The sequence below is a fragment of the Zalophus californianus genome, chromosome 6 (assembly GCF_009762305.2).
Source record: "Zalophus californianus isolate mZalCal1 chromosome 6, mZalCal1.pri.v2, whole genome shotgun sequence".
In the NCBI taxonomy this organism is placed as follows: domain Eukaryota; kingdom Metazoa; phylum Chordata; class Mammalia; order Carnivora; family Otariidae; genus Zalophus; species Zalophus californianus.
This window is the reverse complement of record NC_045600.1, coordinates 61354148-61372569: the sequence shown is the minus strand read 5'-3', so window position 1 is coordinate 61372569 and position 18422 is coordinate 61354148. Positions and strand designations below refer to the sequence as shown.

Genomic DNA, 18422 nt, shown 5'->3' with positions numbered 1-18422 from the left:
TACAAGTTTTGGATATTTTTCTACTTTTCAATCTAGCAAATCTCACTTTAGATATTTAAGGCCCTCTATATCAGCAGTGCCTACCCATCCTATTTTCTATTCTCATTACCTCCTGACATAATTTCTCCTCAAGACAGGCAAATCTTCCCAGTTGTTTTCCATAGTCCTTCCTGTTCATACTGTTCCCTTCAACTGCATGATCTTGCCTTTTGCTTTAAGGGCCTGTCCAAATGATTTTGTCTCCATGAGGTCTTAGGCTCGACCTCTGGCTTTAACTCACCCATATCCTTACCTCTAATGACTTATAGTGCATAATTAAACACAGGGTTATATATTACCTATTATTCATTCATATCAAGTCCCTATTCAAATTTTAAAAATTTATTGAGGGGACTTCTGGTCCCAGACAAGATGGCAACTTTCCTCACTTTCCCCTGTTCCTCCCCTCTGACTACAACTAAATACCCTGGAAGTAATTCAACAGGCAATTATGAAGACTCTGAAAGCTAGAAAGAAAAGGTAAACTGTCTAGGAGTCTTAGGACTTAAGAAAGGTCACAGCATTGAGTTCCCTGGGTTTTCTTTTTATCTTCCATGTAGCTTAGACTGGGCACCAGAGAGACCTGCATCCCAGAACCACTAACAGGCACAGGGGGAAAAAAAAAGAATTAAGAAAAGCTTGCTGTCTCTTGCCAAAGAATGGTAAAGGGGGAAGAACAATGGGAGACCTACTGAGGAAACCTAAGCCCCACTCCACACCTGGGGTGGTAGCAGACTATCCAGTCTCTGGGCCCTCTACCCAAGGGCATAAATAGATCCAGGTCTGGCATCTCCTAGCCATCTGCCCAGTGGAGGAGAACAAAACAGACCCAAGTTGCTTGTTCTCCTACCCCTACTAGTGGAAGGCAGCTCAGCAAGACTGGGTAGCCCAGAGTCTTTCCCCATGCAGGTGACACCAGCATAGATTCAACAAGAACTGCAGCAAGGGCAAAGAACAAAGCAGAGTTAACAGCACTTCAAGGACACTGAAAACTAAATTGTTATTAGGCCAAGAACCAATAGGTTAAAATTAAGCATGGCAATTGCCTATTAAGATAGAAAATTTGAATAGTAACAAGAGTCTTAGCATAATATCCAAAATACCTGGGATACAATCAAAATTATCCTAGCATAATATCCAAAAATATCCAGGATACAATGGAAAAATCGATTATCATACAAAGAACAGGAAAATAATCGTTTGATTCATAATTTGAATCTGACAATCTCTGGATTATATATCCAATATCCAAATGAATCAGAATTTGGATTATCAGAGAAGGATTTTAAGCAGCCATCACAAAAATGCTTCAATAAGCAATTATGAATTTTCTTTCAACAAGTGAAAAAAATAGAAAATCTCAGCAAAGAAATGGAAGTTATAAATAAAGAATTAAATACAAATTACAAAACTGAAAAACACAATAATCAAAATAAAAAAAGCTTGCTGGGTGGGCTTAATAGTAGAGATGACAAGACAGAACCACCGAACTTGAGGACAGACATAAAATTTACTCCATCTGAACAACAGAGAGAAAATAGACTGAATAAAAGAAGAGAGCCTCAGAGATCTATGGGTTGACAACAAAAGATCTAATATTAGTATCACAGTTGCAGAAGTGGGAAAAAGAGTGTGGGTCTGAAAAGCACTTAAAGAAATATAGCTAACCCCCCCCAAATTTGGCTTTTAAGAAGCTGAGAAACTCCAAATAGAATAGACCCAAAGAAATCCACACAAGGACATGTCATAATTAAACTCCTGAAAATAAAAGACAAAGAACAAATCTTAAAATCAGAGAAAAGATTAATTCTCTGTAGGCAAATACCCATTTGAACAACAGTGAATTATTCATCTGACCCATGGGAGCCAGAAGGAGGTACATTTTTCAAGTTCTGGGAAAAAAAAGGACTGTAAGCTGTGGATTTTATTTTATTTTATTTTTTAAGATTTTATTTATTTATTTGGCAGAGAGAGACAGCGAGAGGGAACACAAGCAGCGGGAGTGGGAGAGGGAGAAGCAGGCTTCCCGCGGAGCAGGGAGCCTGATGTGGGGCTCGATCCCAGGACCCTGGGATCGTGACCCGAGCTGAAGGCAGGCGCTTAACGACTGAGCCACCCAGGTGCCCCAGCTGTGGATTTTATATCTTATAAAATTGTCCTTCAGAAATGAAGGGGAAATAAAGATATCCTCAGATGAGGAAAAACTAAGAGAATTTGTTGCCAGCAGATCTACCCTTAAAGAATGGCTATAGAAGTTCTCCAACAGAAAAGAAACAGCAGAAGAAGGTTTGGAACTTCAGAAAGGAAAGAACAGGGTGGGTAAAAACAGAGTAAGTATGAGAGACTATCTTTCTTGTCATTAGTTTCTTAAAACATATTTGATGGTTTAATCAAAATTTATGAAATCATCTGATACAAAACAATTGTATTTAAAAAGTGCGGGAGGGTAAAGGGATCTAAATGGAAGTAAGATTTCAATACTTCACTCAAGTGATAATAAAACACTTGTACCAGTAGATGGTGATGAGTTACATATGTATGTAACTACAAAGAAAAGTACAAAGAAAAGAACAATCAAAAATATACAGAGATATACTCAGAAAAACAGAATTCTAAAACTGTCCTAGTAATCTATAGGAAGGCAAGCAGAGATAAACAGGTTAAGAAACAGAAGGAACAAGCAGAAAACAAACAATAAGATGCCAGACTTAAGTTCTAATATAGCAATAATTACTTTAAATGTAAATGCACTAAATACATCAGTTAAAAGACAGAGATTGGCAAAGTAGATTTAAAAACACAACCCAACTATATGTTGTCAATAGAAACTCACTTCAAACACAATGATATAGGAAGAATGAATTTTTGTAAAAGGATGGAAAAAATATATTGTGCCAACATTAGTTAAAAAATGGGAGTGGCTATATTAATATAAGAGAACTAGACTTTAAAGCAAAGAAAATTATTAGGGACAAAGAGGAACACTACTTAATTATTAAAGGATCAATCCACCAAAAGATATAGTTATCCTAAATGTGCATACATTAAACAAGAGCTTCAAAATACATGAAACAAAAACTGATAGATCTGAAGGGAGAAAGAGGCAAATCCACAATTATAACTGGGGACTTCACTGCCCCACTCTTAGCAACTGATAAGACTACTAGGCAGAAAATCAGCAAAGATATAGAACTGAAAAATATAATCGACCAACAAGTTCTAACAGATATTTACAAAACACTCCACTAAACAAAGTAGAATACACAGTTTTTTTTCCAAGTACCCATCGAACATTCACCAGGATAAACCATATCCTGGGTCATAAAACAAATACTAAAAATTTTAAATGAATTGAATTCATGCAGAATATCTTTTCTGACCATAATGGAATTAAATTGGAAGTCTCCAAACACTTGGAAGTTAAAGAAAGTACTTTTAAATAATAATAGTTACAGTAATCAAGATAGTGTGGTATTGGTCAGGGAGAGAGACATAAATCAACAGAATAAAATAGAGGGCTCAGAAATGGATCCACATAAAAATGCCCAACTGATTTTAATAGCCTTTTCAACAAATGGTGCTGGAGGAAATGGACATCTATAGGGGAAAAAATGAACTTCAACCTAAACTTCACACCTTACACAAAAATTAACCTGGACCAAAGAATTAAATGCAAAAGACAAAACCACAGTTCTTTTAGAAAAAAAGACAACACAGAACTTGACACTAATATAGTGTCGTAAATTTTTAAAGAGAAAAATTAGAAAAATCTTTGGGAGCTAGAGCTAAACAAAGTTCTTAAAGTTGACATCAAAAAAGGAAAAGTGGATACCTTGGACCTCATCAATATTAAAAACTTTTCCTTTTAAAAACTCTGTTAAGAGGATGAACAAATTACAGACTGGGAGAAAATATTTGCAAACCACATATACGACAAAAGGCTTATATCTAAAATACATAAAAAACACTCAAAATGACAGTATACAAAAAATACAATTAAAAATGGGCAAGAGACATGAACAGACATTTCATCAAAAGATAATATTTAAATGGCAAATAAACACATAAACAATAATCGTTCAACATCATGAGGGAAATGGAAATTAAAACCCAATGATATATCACTACACAATTAACAGAATGGCTAAAATAAAAATAGTGATAATACCAAATGCAAGTGAGGATGCAAAGAAATTGGATTACCTCTTATATTGTTTGTATAAATGCAAAATGCTACAGACACTCCGGAAAACAGTTTGGCATTTCCATAAAACTAAAAATGCACTTACCATATGACCCAGCAATTTGTGAATATTATCACAAAGAAATGAGAACTTAGGTTAACACAAAAATCTGTACATGAATGCTCAAGCAATGTCATTTGTAAGAAAGGCTTGACTGGACTAGGCATTTCAGATGTCTACTTCACTCACATGTCTAGTGCCTGGACTAGGATGGCAATAACAGTTATAGCCTGGTTGGGCATCTTGCTCTCCACAGGATAGCTGGGAGTTCCTGACAGTTTGATAATCTCAAGGTAGTCAGACTGCATACATGATGGTTAGCTTCTCCCAGACCAAGCATGCCAAGAGACAGAAAGTAGAAGTTGCCAGTTTCTGAAGTCCTGGATCTGAAATGGACATGGTGTCACTTCTGTCATATTCTATTGGTCAAAGCTGTCAGCCCACCCAGACTCAAAGGTAGACAATACAGATCAGACCTCTCATGGAATGAGGGTCAAAGAACTTGTGGCCATTTTTCAAAAAACAGCTTTATAGAAATAGAATTCATACACAATAAACTGTACGTATTTAAAGTATATAATTACATAAATATGACGTATACAGACATGAAACTGCCACTTACAATCAAGATGGTAGACATATCTGTCGCCCCTAGATGTTTCCTCCTGCCCATTTGTAATCCTTCTCCTCCCTAACCCCTCTACTCACTCAGCTGCCAGAGACCTATTTTCTGTCACTACAAGTTAGTCTGCATTTTCTGTTTTTAGATAAGTGAAATTATATAATATACAGTCTTTTTAAATATGGTTTCTTTCACTTAGTATAATTTATACATGCTGTTGTGCAAATACTTCTTTCCATTTACTTGCCAAGTAGTATTCCATTATAAAAATAAGTCACAATTTATTTATCTATTCATCTGTTCCTAATTGAAATGCCTCCCTCTTCCTCTTTCTCTTGCCATATCGTACAGGCCAGAAGCTATATCATGATGCTGGGTAGTAGTGATGAGTGCACATCCTTGCTGTTTCTGATCTTAGGGAAAAGAACCCAGTCTTTCACTGTTGAGGTTAGCTGTAGATTTTTCACAGATGCCCTTTATCAGGTTGAGAGTGTTCCCTTCTAGTCTGATGAGAGTTATTATCAGGAAGAGAGGCTGGATGTTGTCAAAAGCTTCTTCTGGTCTATTTAGATAATAACATAGTTTTTCTTTTTACTTAACATGGTGAATTACATTGATTTTATAATGTTCAACAATACATTCTTGGGATAAACTCACTTGTTTATGATATATTATTCTTTTCGTTTATCATGCCCATTTTTAATATACAACAATATATTAAAGTACAAAAGTGCTTTAAAGAAAAGTATTAATTCTTTTTAACAGAAAAATTTTAAGAGATACCAGTTAAAAAGAAAAGAGGTACCAATTTGCTTAGTACACCTTTTTAGTTTTTGAAGAAACAATCTATTTCTGTTACCACATGTAATTGATAACTTTCATAGATTCATATGGTTTCAATAAAGACTGGAATATCTTTGTTATATTGATACTTCCTCAGTAGTAATGCAATATGGAACTGGGGCAGTATGCTGTCTAACAAATGTAACTAGAAACCGGGCTTGGCTTTTTAGATTTGCAGGAATTTCAAAGAACTTCTAACAGCTCTGCAGCCGCATCTCACAAACATATCCAATTCTGGTCAGTGAAGATATACTTAAAATACAGAATACAGTGAAGCTTCTAAAAGCTTCTAGTCACCTACTGCTACCTTCTTTAAGCATTAAATAATTTTTGATGGTTTTGTTAATTTTCTTAAAGCAAACCCTAATTTTCTTTCCTTTGCAACTTGATTCTTAATAGAAACTCTTATGGGCTATGGGTTTGACTTCCTCATTTGTATTTGCATATCCAAGAAAAATTCAGAGGCTTCAGAAAAGCATTTGTTAACAGAGAGCTGTTCCAATGTATTTTTTTTTTTTTTTAAATTTTTAAGTAGGCTCCACACCGAGGGTGGAGCCCAATGCAGGGCATGAACCCATGACTCTGAGATCAAGACCTAAGCTGAGATCAAGAGTCAGTGGCTTAACCAACTGAGCCACCCAGGCATCCCCCAATGTATTTTTTTATATGCTGACTGGGGATTCCACTTGTAGTTCTGGTTCTTAGCTCCCTTCACTTAATGGGTTGCAGTCACTCTCCTACACTTTGAAATCTAGATCAAGAGCCCACTTTACTTACATACAGGAAATAGAACAGATGCTCTGCTACAAGATCAGAATCAATCAGCTGAGGTCCTGCTGTATTTTACTCCTTTTATTTAATTTTTTTGGGGGGAGGGGTGGGTATCTTTGTGTGCTTTGCCCCTCAGACTTGGTTCATCCTTCCTATATTAGTGTTCTTTGTTTCCTAGATCTTTGGCCTATGCTGTACCAAGGAAAAATCTCGGCTCCTAATCTTTATTTCTTCTACATCTTCAGTTTATCAGGCATTGACATGTGCTTGGCTCTGCCCTGGTCCAAGCTTCTGGTTCCACCAGCCTGATCCTATATGACCCCAGGTCTTGGCGAGATAATCCCACTATTCCTTCAGAGATCAAGAATATTATTCTTCCTTTTGTAGATCTAAAATTATTGTGATTTTACCTGCAATGTTTTTTAGTTTTAATAAACTACGAAACTCAAAACCAAAGTCATACTCAGTGCCTAATATTGTCCCTTGCTATTCCATTAAATGGCAGAAAAATTCAAGGAGAATTTATAATTACTAAAGGTCTAAGAAAACATCAGACAAGTAAGATATTATGCAAGTGACTTAATGCTAGAGATAAAAGATAATTTTTTTCCCTAGAAGGACATTAATTAGGAAAGTAATTGGAAGAACCTTTTGTGCTCTATTTAGAGCCACTTCATAAAAAGTATACTAAGTTTCAGCTTGAGAAGATGAGAAAGTTCTGGAGATAGATGGTGATGATGGTTGCACAATGCAAATAAATGTATGTAAAGCCACTGAACTGTACACTTAAAAATAACTTAAAGTGGTAAATTTTATGTTATCGGTATTTTACCAAACGGTATACTAATAAGTTGCTTTTTAAGATTTATGTTAAAACACTCCACTTTAAGCAAAGTGACACCCTCATTTCTTAAAATACTCACGTTAATAAACATTCTCAGAAACTCAGGTTGTTTTCTAAATCATTTAACAAAATGCATGAGCTTCTCTGACTACAGCATATGCTGGAGAAAGGAGCAGAAAGAGCTTTTTAAAAGAGTAAAAAGGTACTCTTTAGCCAGTGATAGTGGGTCTTCTTGTTTACAAAATTATCATCCAAAACACGCTTGCAAGTTTTCCTGATTTTGAAAAACGGAGTTCTCAAATGATGCCTCTAAAACTGGAGATTTAGATTACAAATGGTTCCACAAAACTGAAATCTTGAAGGAAAGGGTATTTTAGTAATTGTGCAGTTGCCAGAACCAGGCAGTAGGTGGCATTTTTGTAGGCACTCAGGGTTTTTGGAATAAAAGATGTTGTGCTGAGGAATGCAGAAAAAAACCTGGAAATTAGCACGTTTTATAATCAATTGGGATATGATCGATAAAACTGGCAATACAAGGTTTAAATGAAGAGACAGGAGACTCAGCAATTCCTATCCTGAATCTTGTTATGTGTGGATAAGTATGAAGTTAACCTGTCTGGTTTTCTCTACTTTTCCAGGCTAAATTTCACTATTAGTAGTCCAAGTTAATTTCAGTTTGGCATCTTATCTAAAATGATCTCCCCAAATGTGTAATAATAGTAATACCCCAACCTACTGATTGACTCTAATATCACAAAGAAAGAGAGTTCTAGGAAGAAGTCAAGTTTGGAAATAATTAGCACACAGGAATATTTCAAGTCATGAGTCTGGATGAAAATAAACATAGGATTCAATGTTGAGAGGTACAGAGGCATAGCCTCGTTTGGCAAAGCTCCCAAACAAGGAATATCCTATTTTCTTGTGCTTCACCAGGCCTCACTTTGCCAAAACAGATCTAACCATTCTTCACCAAGTCTACCTAATCAACATATTTCCTCGATTCTAACTTGTGCTTTTAATTATTAATTTTATTAACAGTTTAAAATCAGAGTCTTTTCCCTATCCCCACACCCTTCTCTCCTTTCCTCACCCCGGAAAAACTGCTATCAAATTGATGGTCCACTTTACAACTGAGAAAATAAATGCACTAGCTACAGGTGATTTTGCTTGCAGGGTAAAAGCTTCCTGCTCCACTGCCTGAAACTCTTTTGCGAAGTGCTTTTTCAGGTAGTATCTTAACTGGTAGTCACAAGTTTGTGGGAGTAATGGGGGGAGAGAAGAGGGGCAAAATCCCCCTCCCTTTCTTTTCCTTCTGAAAAGGGTTAGGCACAAGGAGCCTCTAGTGGCTTGTGTGAAGTCTGCAGCGCAATCACAAACAACCGAGAGCCAGGTCTTCCTGCACCCAATCCCAAACTGGACTCAAGCTGCTGAAGTTTGAGGTGTGCCCCCGCCAATCTGTCCTATACTCGAGCGGGGACCAGCACAGCGACCCCTAGGAGGCTTTCAGCCTCACCCTGTCTTAAGTCCCAAAGGTCAGCGCCCATAGCATATCCTTGCCCCAACCACTTGCGTCTGGCTCTGGTCGCTTACGGGTTGTTCGCATCCACTCGAGCAGCGCTGGGAGGTCCGCGGGAGTCACCGTACGCAGCAGCTGTAAGATTGCTCGCCGCGCTGAGCGGAATTCCATGCTGAAAGAAAACAGCACAAGGGAAGGTTCGCATTGCGCACGCGCAGGCAGAGACGGGTCTCCACGCCAGATCCGACACCGAGGAACCCACCTCCCCGGGCTGCGAAATCCCTAAGCCCCGCCCCTTTTGGGAGTTCTCAACGCGCGCCTGGGGAGGAATCCCTACTCTCTAATCGCACCTCCATCTCTCACCACTACCCTCTTAGCTGGCAGTGCACAGACTAGCCACTTTTTCTTAAAGTAACTTATCGAGGCCGGAATTCTTTCCTGAGATCACATCCCTAGAGGGCGTCCTATCTTGCCACTTGGCTGTCGCAGTGATCGAGAGATAGAAAACGGAATGTCAAAAAGCCAGTCGAAGCAAAGGAACATCTTAATAAACCTTTGCAGTTAAAGCACTGAAAGAATGCGGCAGGTACCCCGGAAGCGGAAGTGTATCCTTTTCATGAAAGGCTGGACTTCGCTGAGTGGTGACGTTTCCTCATTGGGCGGAAGGTTCGGTGGCAATTGTCGGTCTTCCAGCTGGTGGGAGTTGGCGTCGCGGTGCTGGGCGCTGGAGCCCTAGTTTGTATAGTTTGGGAAGTCGGGCTGTGGGGTCGCACCTGTCTGTCTGATCCCTGCTTTCCTTTGTTTCCTCCCACGGCGCGGGGGCCTCGCGAAAGAATCCCCGGCCCCTTCGGGCCACAGCGGTAGCGGTGCTTTTTGCGGTAAGTATCTTGCTTTTTCCCGCCCCCGACCACGGACTGGCAGCTAGGGGCAGCCTCAGCTCTGCTTGGGGGCCAGAGACTCCGAAGGGAGTCGGCTTCCCTGGCCACCGGCTCTCGTCACCGAGACTGAGGTGCACTGGCCCTTTTTCATCTCGTGTGCCCCATCAGAAGTTTTATTAAAAGATGCACTGTGACCCTTTTAAGTTGTTTTCAGATTTACCCTAGCCAAATAAGGTGTAGGCAATTACAGGCCCAACTCTGCTTTGGTCTCCCGATCAAGAATTTAGATGTGTCTACTTCTCCGAAAACCTTTTGGTCTGTACCAGATTTTACTTTTCCGTGTTCGTTGTGCTTAACACATTGTCCTGCGTATAGTAGGCGTTCAATAAATGAATAAGGGATATCAGTTCAATGCCAATGATGAATTCGGATATACTGATGGCTCTCTCTGTACATTTGCCACTGTTGACCATTTCTAAAAACTCTTTCCCCTGTTGGCTTCCTTGATGCTATTCTCACCAAGTTCTTTCATATGCTTAATTCAACAGAATATTTACTTATTCCTATCTATAGGGATACAGAAGTGAATGACACAAACCCTGTCATTGAGGAGCTAACAGTACAGTGAGAGAGAGGCACATAAGTGCACATTAAAGCAAGATGCATAATGAGAAACTCTAGGAAGGTATAAAGAGCTATGAGAGCTCTGGGAATGCAGATGAGAGAACTCCTTGGAAGATCTGTAACCCTGAGCAAGTTGCTATTCCAGTCCAAGCCTCAGTTTTCTCATCTATCTAATAAGCTTATTATGGGGATGAAAGATTAGATGACCTGTTTCATGCAATGCCTAGAATATAGCAGTGTTGGTGCCAAAGGGGAGAGGAATTATTTCCCTCAAAACTCTTTCTCTTAGTGTTTTCATGTGGTCAGTTAATATTTTCTAATTTGATAAAAGCGTCTTCAGGCCCTCTTTCAAACGGTTTATTCCTCTAACTCCACCTAACTGGAAATTCTGGACCCGCCACTGGAATTTAGTGAGATAAATGGTAGCTTTTTTTTTTTTTTTTAATTTATTTTCTTCTGTATGCCTTTGGAGAGGGAAAGGAATTGGTAAGGGCTTTTATCCATTTTAATTATTCTGTTTTAGTTGACTCCTTTTGTTGGCTCTTCGCCATCCCATGGTCTTTCACAGGCTGTCCTTGAGAATTCTCATCTACATCCTTGGCTTCCATGGCATTATCTTTGTACGCTAACCATTTCCAAACTTCTCTAATTTCTCTTTTTTCCCCTGTAACTTCTGTCTCATGAATGATAGAGTTCTTTAGTTTCAATAGGTCCCAAACCAAATTTACTACCTACGCTTCCCTTTTTTCCACTTTTTTCATTATTATGTATATCATGCATAGGAGTTTTGACTCCTTGTTTCTACCTGAATTTTGTGATATTTGTATGCTCAATTTTAAAAACAATAATAAAACAAACCCCTATGTACTCAGTATCCAACTTTAGTAGGACATTACAAAGTATTATAGTGGATGTACTCAAAATCCCACTTTAGTAGAACATGACAAATACAACATTACAAAACCTTAAAGCCTCTTGAACCTTTTCTCTGGTTACTCTTTAGCTTTCAAACCAGCATCTCTTTTTTGTCTTCCCTTCATTGGTTAATGGTATCCCTGGCCATCTGGTTACTGTTTGAGACCGTGGAGTCACTTCTGCCTTTTGTTTCTCCTTCATTTCCCACAGCTATTTGGTGATTAGGTCCTGTAGCTTCTGCTTGGGCTTGACTTGATCCATTCTGCTTTCTGCTTCCCTGGTGCAAGCCAACATGCCTCCACCAGACTTTTGGAGTATGATTACTATGATTAGTACTGTAGTCTCCTTGCTCTCAAGTTTTTCACCCTTCAGTGTATTGGCTACCTTGACTCTAATTTTTAAATCATGGAACTGATTTTTCTTTCCCTTGTTTCCTTTGAGGAGTATTGTTTCATATAGTGATTTTTAAGCCTGGTTGCACTTCAGTATAGCCAGTGAAGTTTTTCAAAATATAGATGCCTTGTTTCACTCTCCTAATCAAGAAGTTAGATGAGGCCAGCCACTTCCCCCAAAACCTTTTCATGGTACGATCCTTGCAGATTCTAATTGAGTATTTAATTTTCAGTGGATAGGTGATAGGTACAGGTAGCTGAAATAACAAAAATAGTATATACTTCTTATTCCTCCTCGTCTATGCTTTCAGCCTATGGTCTTTTCAACTTCAGGACAGACTATTGCTGAGGAATTCTTTTGACTTTGTTTTAATCTTGGTAACAGTTTACATTAAGATTCTTGTTATGATCGACCTGATAGCCAATAAAGGATCTTAAATGATTCTCATTGTTTTTGAGTTATTACCCCTTGTTGCTAATTGAATTGTTGGTATACCTTTTCTGCTATCAAACTATGAAATGTTGCATTGTTTTTTTAATATTAAAAGGAGTTTTAAAATTTGGAAACAGATTATTTTAATGAAGAGAGAATTTCCTGATACTTCTTGCATAGTTAAATAAAACCTTTGGTGCAGAATTAAAGCAGTTAAGTCAGTGGTGGTATGATGTATAATTGATCTTTTGAAGTCAACAGAGGAGTCTTGTCTGTGTTAAATTGATGTAATTTATGATTTGGAGTTAGCACTTTTCTCATGCTGGGACGACTCCTGGAACACATGGTAGATATTGAATGAATGAATAACTAAATGAATTCAAGTGGCAATTCCATCTCAATCCCCAGTATAATATCACTGTATTTCTCACAAGGAGCACTTTGAAAAATAATTTTCCCTTTGATTTAAAAAATAATAGTCTTAGTCATTACCAAAAATTTGGAAATTACAAAAAGATGTAAATTAAAAAAATAAAGATGAGTAGTTGTTCATCATCCAGAAATGACAAATGTTATTATTTTCTAACAGTTTTACTGAAATAATATTCACACGTCCTACAGTTTACCTAAAATGTACAATTCAGTAGTTTTTAGTGTATTTACAGAGTTGTGCAAGCATCACCACAATCAATTTTAGAACATTTTTATCACTCCATGAAAAAACTCCGTGCTTATTAATAGTCACTCCTCATTTTCCCCCAACTCCTGAGCCCTAAGCAACTATTAATCCACTTTCTGTCTCTATAGATTTACTTCTGGACATTTCATATAAATGGAATCACAGAGTATGTGGCTCTTTTGTCACTGGTTTCTTTCATGTAACAATGTTTTCAGTATTCATCCATGTTGTAGCATGTATCAGTGCTTCATTCCTTTTTATTATCAAATATTCCATTTTATGGATATTTGTGGATGTGTGCTTCTTACTTTCTCTTGGAGGTACCTCGGAATGGAATTGATGGGTCATATACAGTAACTCTATGTTTAACATTTTGAGGAATTGCCAAATTATTTCCAAAGGGCTATACCATTTATATTCTTACCAGCAGTGTGTGAGGGTTCTGATTTCTCCACATTCTTAACAACACTAGTTGTGTCTTTTTGACTATAGCCATTCTAGTGTGTGAGAAGTAGTATCTGGTTGTGCCTTTGCTCTGTATTTCCCTGGAGGCTAATGTTATTTTTTGATATTTGTTTATAGACAAAAATGGATTATACAATATATGCAGCTATGTATTCTGCCTTTGCATTTAAGCATGTTTTTAGCATTAGCAAGCGTGCTTACAAAATAATTTCCCTCATACTGCTTCCTTTTTCACTCCCCCAAACCGTAATCCTTGTGAAAACTTGCCTAAATTATATGCAAAGAAAAGAAAATCTATAGGAACGTATACCAAATTGTTATTGGTGGTTATCCAGGCGACAAGAGGCTGTAAGATTAGGGGAATTATATTTTCTACCTTTAGTATTTCTGTAGTGTTTGAATTTTTACAATGAACGTGTATCTTCCTGTAATCACAAAAAGTTATTATGAATTATTTCTTTGAAGGACTAAGATTCAGAATGAGAAAGTATTCATAAATTTAAAAGTCATAATTAACATATTGTTATTCAAATAGAATACTTTTAGCAAATAAGATGCGTATAGGCCACTTGGTTATCTGTTACCCTAGAATATGAATACATATACAGAATTTAAATATATATAGATATATTTAGTATTATAGTGAGGAAAGCAAGTATTAGTTTGGGCTATTTGAATAGCTTCTGGAAAGGTATATAATATAGAATTGAATTTTCTAAAGGTATTTACTACTACTAATGTAAAATAATTTAGTTTTTTAGTCTAATATTGATCCAATAAATTAGTTACTGACTAGGGCTTAGAAGAACTTTTTTACAGGGATTTTCATTGTAATAGGATTTGAAATCTCCAGTCATTAGGATCTATTTATATAATCTCAGACCAGGTAAGGTTCTGGCAGGAATATTTATAATTGTTTATGTAGAGGAAAGTGGCTGTTTGAACACTCCAGCTCCTGTTGAACAATAGAACTACAGGTACGTGTAATTGGCACTAAAGATTCCTGGGGTTGTTCCTAGGTAATGGAACAGGAACTTTAGTAGGGTTTAAGAAAACTTCCAGTTTACTTACACTTCAGATAGCACTATAGGGAGAGCCAGTTGGTATCATTCAAGAAAGCAAGGAAGTTAATATACTAGGCGCTTGCAGACAGTTTTATACTTACTGTCTAATTTAACCCTCACAACATCCCTTCAGGGTCACTACCTTGATAATGGTATTATCTCCATTTTGCAGGTGAGGAAAGTGAGGCTTAGAGAGATTAAGTAATTTACCCAAAGTAACACAGCCAGTATGTAACAGAGCTGGGATTTGAATCCAAGTCTGTCAGACTCCAAAGCCTATGCTCTTTCCAGTACTTCACACTGCAGCGGGTAAATATAATACTTGGCCTTGTGCTTGCCTTATCAGGGAACCCTAGACTTGGGCCTATTTCCATCACCTCACTATCCAACTCCTATTAGATTCCTGTTAGAACATGTGACTCGGACAAAGCTCAGTCCTTATACATCCTGATTGCGTTGGTCTTTATCAGTTTTTTCTGGACATTGCAATGATTCTTCCATGAAGAGGAGTGTGCATTTTTGCTTTCAAAATATGATTTCCTCGGCCTGGGTGGCTCAGTTGGTTAAGCTACTGCCTTCGGCTCAGGTCATGATCCTGGAGTCCCGGGATCGAGTCCCGCATCGGGCTCCCTGCTGAGCAGGGAGTCCGCTTCACCCTCTGACCCTCCCCCCCTCATGCTGTCTCTATCTCATTCTCGCTCTCAAATAAATAAATAAATAAAATATTAAAAAAAAACAAAAACAAAATATGATTTCCTCTCTTGTAATATAGCAACAAAATTTGTCCTGGAGTTTTTCAGCAGGGATATTCAACCCTGTTTTTTAAAGCATCATTCATACTATAGGACCTGAGACTGTGGAAAGTCATTTTGCTTTTTTTTTTTTTTTTTGTAGGGAACACCATTCCCTAACCTGCTTATATCATAAAATTGTTGTGAGGGTGGAATGAGATAATAGATGTTAAACTGTATGAAGTACTATACAGTAATTTGCTCTTAAACTTTTCCAACAGCCCCATCTAAGTAGAGATTCCTCTTTTATGAAATTCTAGTATATACTGATTTACTTCTGTAAACCTTTTTAGTTGAACAAGAGAATTTTGAGTGAGTGTGCTTGAATTGTAAATTACTCCAATTTGAGATACAGGGTTAGCTAGTAACATTAAAAAAAGATGTTCTGTATTTTAGTATGCATATTAGATCAAGGTGAAGTTAATTTTTAAGAATCTTATTGGATGGGGTGCTTGGGTGGCTCAGTCTGTTAACCGGCTGCCTTCGGCTCAGGTCATGATCCTTGGGTCCTGGGTTCGAGCCCCACATCGGGCTCCCTGCTCAGCGGGGAGTCTGCTTCTCCCTCTCCCTCTGCCTGCTGCTGTGTCTACTTGTGCTCTCTCTCTGTCTCTGTCAAATAAATAAATAAAATCCTAAAAAAAAGAATCTTGTTGGAAATTCTAAAAAGTTGTCATAAGTAATGGCAAACGGATATTAATTGTACAATATCAATTTCTTAGGTCATTGACTTTCTTTTGATTTCATTGGTTTATATTAGAGGTCTTTCTTTTTTTTAACTCTTCCAAATTTTTTATTAACGTATAATGTATTATTTGTTTCAGGGGTACAGGTCTGTGATTCATCAGTCTTACACAACACACAGCACTCACCACAACACATAACCTCCCCAATGTCCATCACCTAGCCACCCAATTCCCCCAACCCCCTCCCCTCCAGCAACCCTCAGTTTGTTTCCTATAGTTAAGAGTCTCTTATGGTTTGTCTCCCTCTCTGGTTTTGTCTTTTTTCATTTTTTCCTCTCTTCCCCCATGATCCTCTGCCTTGTTTCTTAAATTCTGCATATCAGTGAGATCATATGATAATTGTATTTCTCTGATTGACTTATATCCCTTAGCATAGTCCCTCTAATTCCATCCACATCATTGCAAATGGCAGGATTTCATTTTTTTGATGGCTAGTAATATTCCATTGAATATATATACTACATCTTCTTTATCCATTCATCTGTCGATGGATATCTGGGCTCTTTCCATAGTTTGGCTATTGTGGACATTGCTGCTATAAGCATTGGGGTGCAGGGACCCCTTCGGATCACTACATTTGTATCTTTGGGGTAAATACCTAGTAGTGCAATTGCTGGGTCATAGAGTAGCTCTGTTTTCAACTTTCTGAGGAACCTCCATACTGTTTTCCAAAGTGGCTGTATATTAGTGGTCTTAAAAGAGATATTTATAAGGTCTTTCATGACTTTGGTTCCCTGGTCTTGCTTTATTCCTAAAGTCTTTAATACATTCATTCATAAAGTTCATTTTTAATAAGGGTTCAATATATAACTCTGAGGGTACATAAAGCAGTGAGTTCATAGGAGAGAGCAAAAGAGGTAAAAGTCCCTGCCTGCATGCAGCTTACATTTCAGTTGGGGATATTATAGACCACAAACAGTATAAGTAAATCATTTTATTTGGTAATGGGACAATGAGAAAAAATAGAGGAAAGGGGAATTATGATTTTAAACAAGTGATTAGGGAAGGCCTTATTGAGAAACTGCATCTAGACATCAATCTGAAGGAGATGAGGCAGGGAGCTGTCTTCCCCTTGTCAGCCAGGGGGAGATCATGCCAGCCAGTACAAAGGCCCTGAGGTAGAAATATGCAGCATCAACAGTAAGGAGGTCAATGTGATTAAAATGGAGTGTGTGTATTTGGGAGTGTCTTACAGTCCATTTTGCATTTTGAGGACTTTACCTCTGCATGAAATAGGAAGTCATTGAGGTTTTGAGGATAATTCTAATACCAGAGTTTTCAAGAACACATCCTTAGAAATTGCACAGATAATACTTTATAAATAAAAGGTATTATTAGATATCATTATTCCTCTACTGAAATGTAAGTTTTTATAATCAGGCAAATAATTAAAAAATGTGCTGCCAATAAATACTTACATGAGGAAAAATGTATTAGAAAACTTCACAGAAGCTTTTTTAGTTTAAAAGATCTGTCTACAGGGAGCCTGGGTGGCTCAGATGGTTAAGCGTCTGCCTTTGGCTCAGGTCATGATCCCAGGGTCCTGGGATCGAGCCCCGCATTGGGCTCCCTGCTCAGTGGGGAGCCTGCTTCTCCCTCTCCCTCTGCCTCTTCCCCTGCTCATGCTCTCTCTCTCTCTATCTCTGTCTCAAATGAATAAATAAAATCTTAAAAAAAAAAGAAGAAAAAGACGGTCTACATGGGAAGATAGGTTTATTTTTAAGATTTAACTAATATAGCTTTTTAAAATGGAGGATGAGGGGCACCTAGGTGGCACAGTCGGTTAAGCGTCTGCCTTCGGCTCAGGTCATGATTCCAGGGTCCTGGGATCGAGTCCCACATCGGGCTCCCTGCTCTGTGGGGAGCCTGCTTCTCCCTCTCCCTCTGCCTGCTTCTCTGCCTACTTGTGTTCTCTATCTCTCTGTCAGATAAATACAATCTTTAAACAAAATAAAAAAAATAAAATGGAGGATGATGTGTTTATGACATGATCTCTAAAAAAGTAAATTGTGGTGTCATAATTAGGATTGTATCACTCTTGGTAACACAGTGGTAAAATAGATGAACTGAAACATCTGACTCTTATTTTTTACCTCAGGAATATTTACTTAAGCAATAATAATTTAATATAATGAGTATGGGATAAGAAACATAAGAAATAAAAAGTGCTGGATCTTGTCTGTGAAGTAGTTGGTCTTTCAAGTGAAGTAACCATGTAAATAGTTTATGGTAAGCACATTTTTTTCAATTCCATCAAGTGTTGGTAGTAATTTTTTAGGTTCTAAATTACCTAGTTTTACCTGAGTGGAAGTGTAGTGTTTAATTTAGAGCTCAACCTGGAATATCTCTTTGCCAGTGATAGGTCCTTGAGTGCATTTCCTTTCCTGCTTCTTTTGACTCCCCTCATCTCTTCGTTCTCTATGTTGAATGAGTCAGCAATTTTGTCCTTCTGTTTCTCTTATTTTTAATCTCCTTATACTCTCTTTATAGGAATCTAGTCTAGATTATCTCGGTTGCTAAATTAGATTAGATTAACTCCGAAGAGTTAACTAAAATAGT

At 37.7% G+C, this 18422-nt stretch overlaps 2 protein-coding genes across 6 annotated transcripts in view; one reads left to right on the top strand and one right to left on the bottom strand.

Moving 5' to 3' along the window:
- Nucleotides 1-9605, bottom strand: part of LOC113909516 — a 34891-nt gene extending 25286 nt beyond the window's left edge. For 2 of the 4 annotated variants that reach the window (XR_003515758.1, XM_027570788.1), the window contains exons 1-2: nucleotides 9230-9368; nucleotides 8954-9051 (exon numbers count right to left, since the gene is read on the bottom strand). Coding sequence is in view for 3 of the 4 variants with exons in the window: in XM_027570788.1 (XP_027426589.1) it covers nucleotides 8954-9050 (97 nt within the window). In the remaining variant the exon portion in view is untranslated. Of the gene's footprint in view, nucleotides 1-8953; nucleotides 9052-9229; nucleotides 9369-9432 lie in introns of those variants that run through there. The other 2 variants (XM_027570790.1, XM_027570789.1) reach the window with 2 other exon arrangements.
- The window catches only part of SRP54 (signal recognition particle 54), a 40647-nt gene continuing 31800 nt past the window's right edge, over nucleotides 9576-18422 (top strand). Inside the window, exon 1 of one of the 2 annotated variants that reach the window (XM_027570784.1) lies at nucleotides 9576-9757. The gene's annotated coding sequence lies outside the window, so the exon portion shown is untranslated. Of the gene's footprint in view, nucleotides 9758-17958; nucleotides 18093-18422 lie in introns of those variants that run through there. The other variant, XM_027570785.1, reaches the window with a different exon arrangement.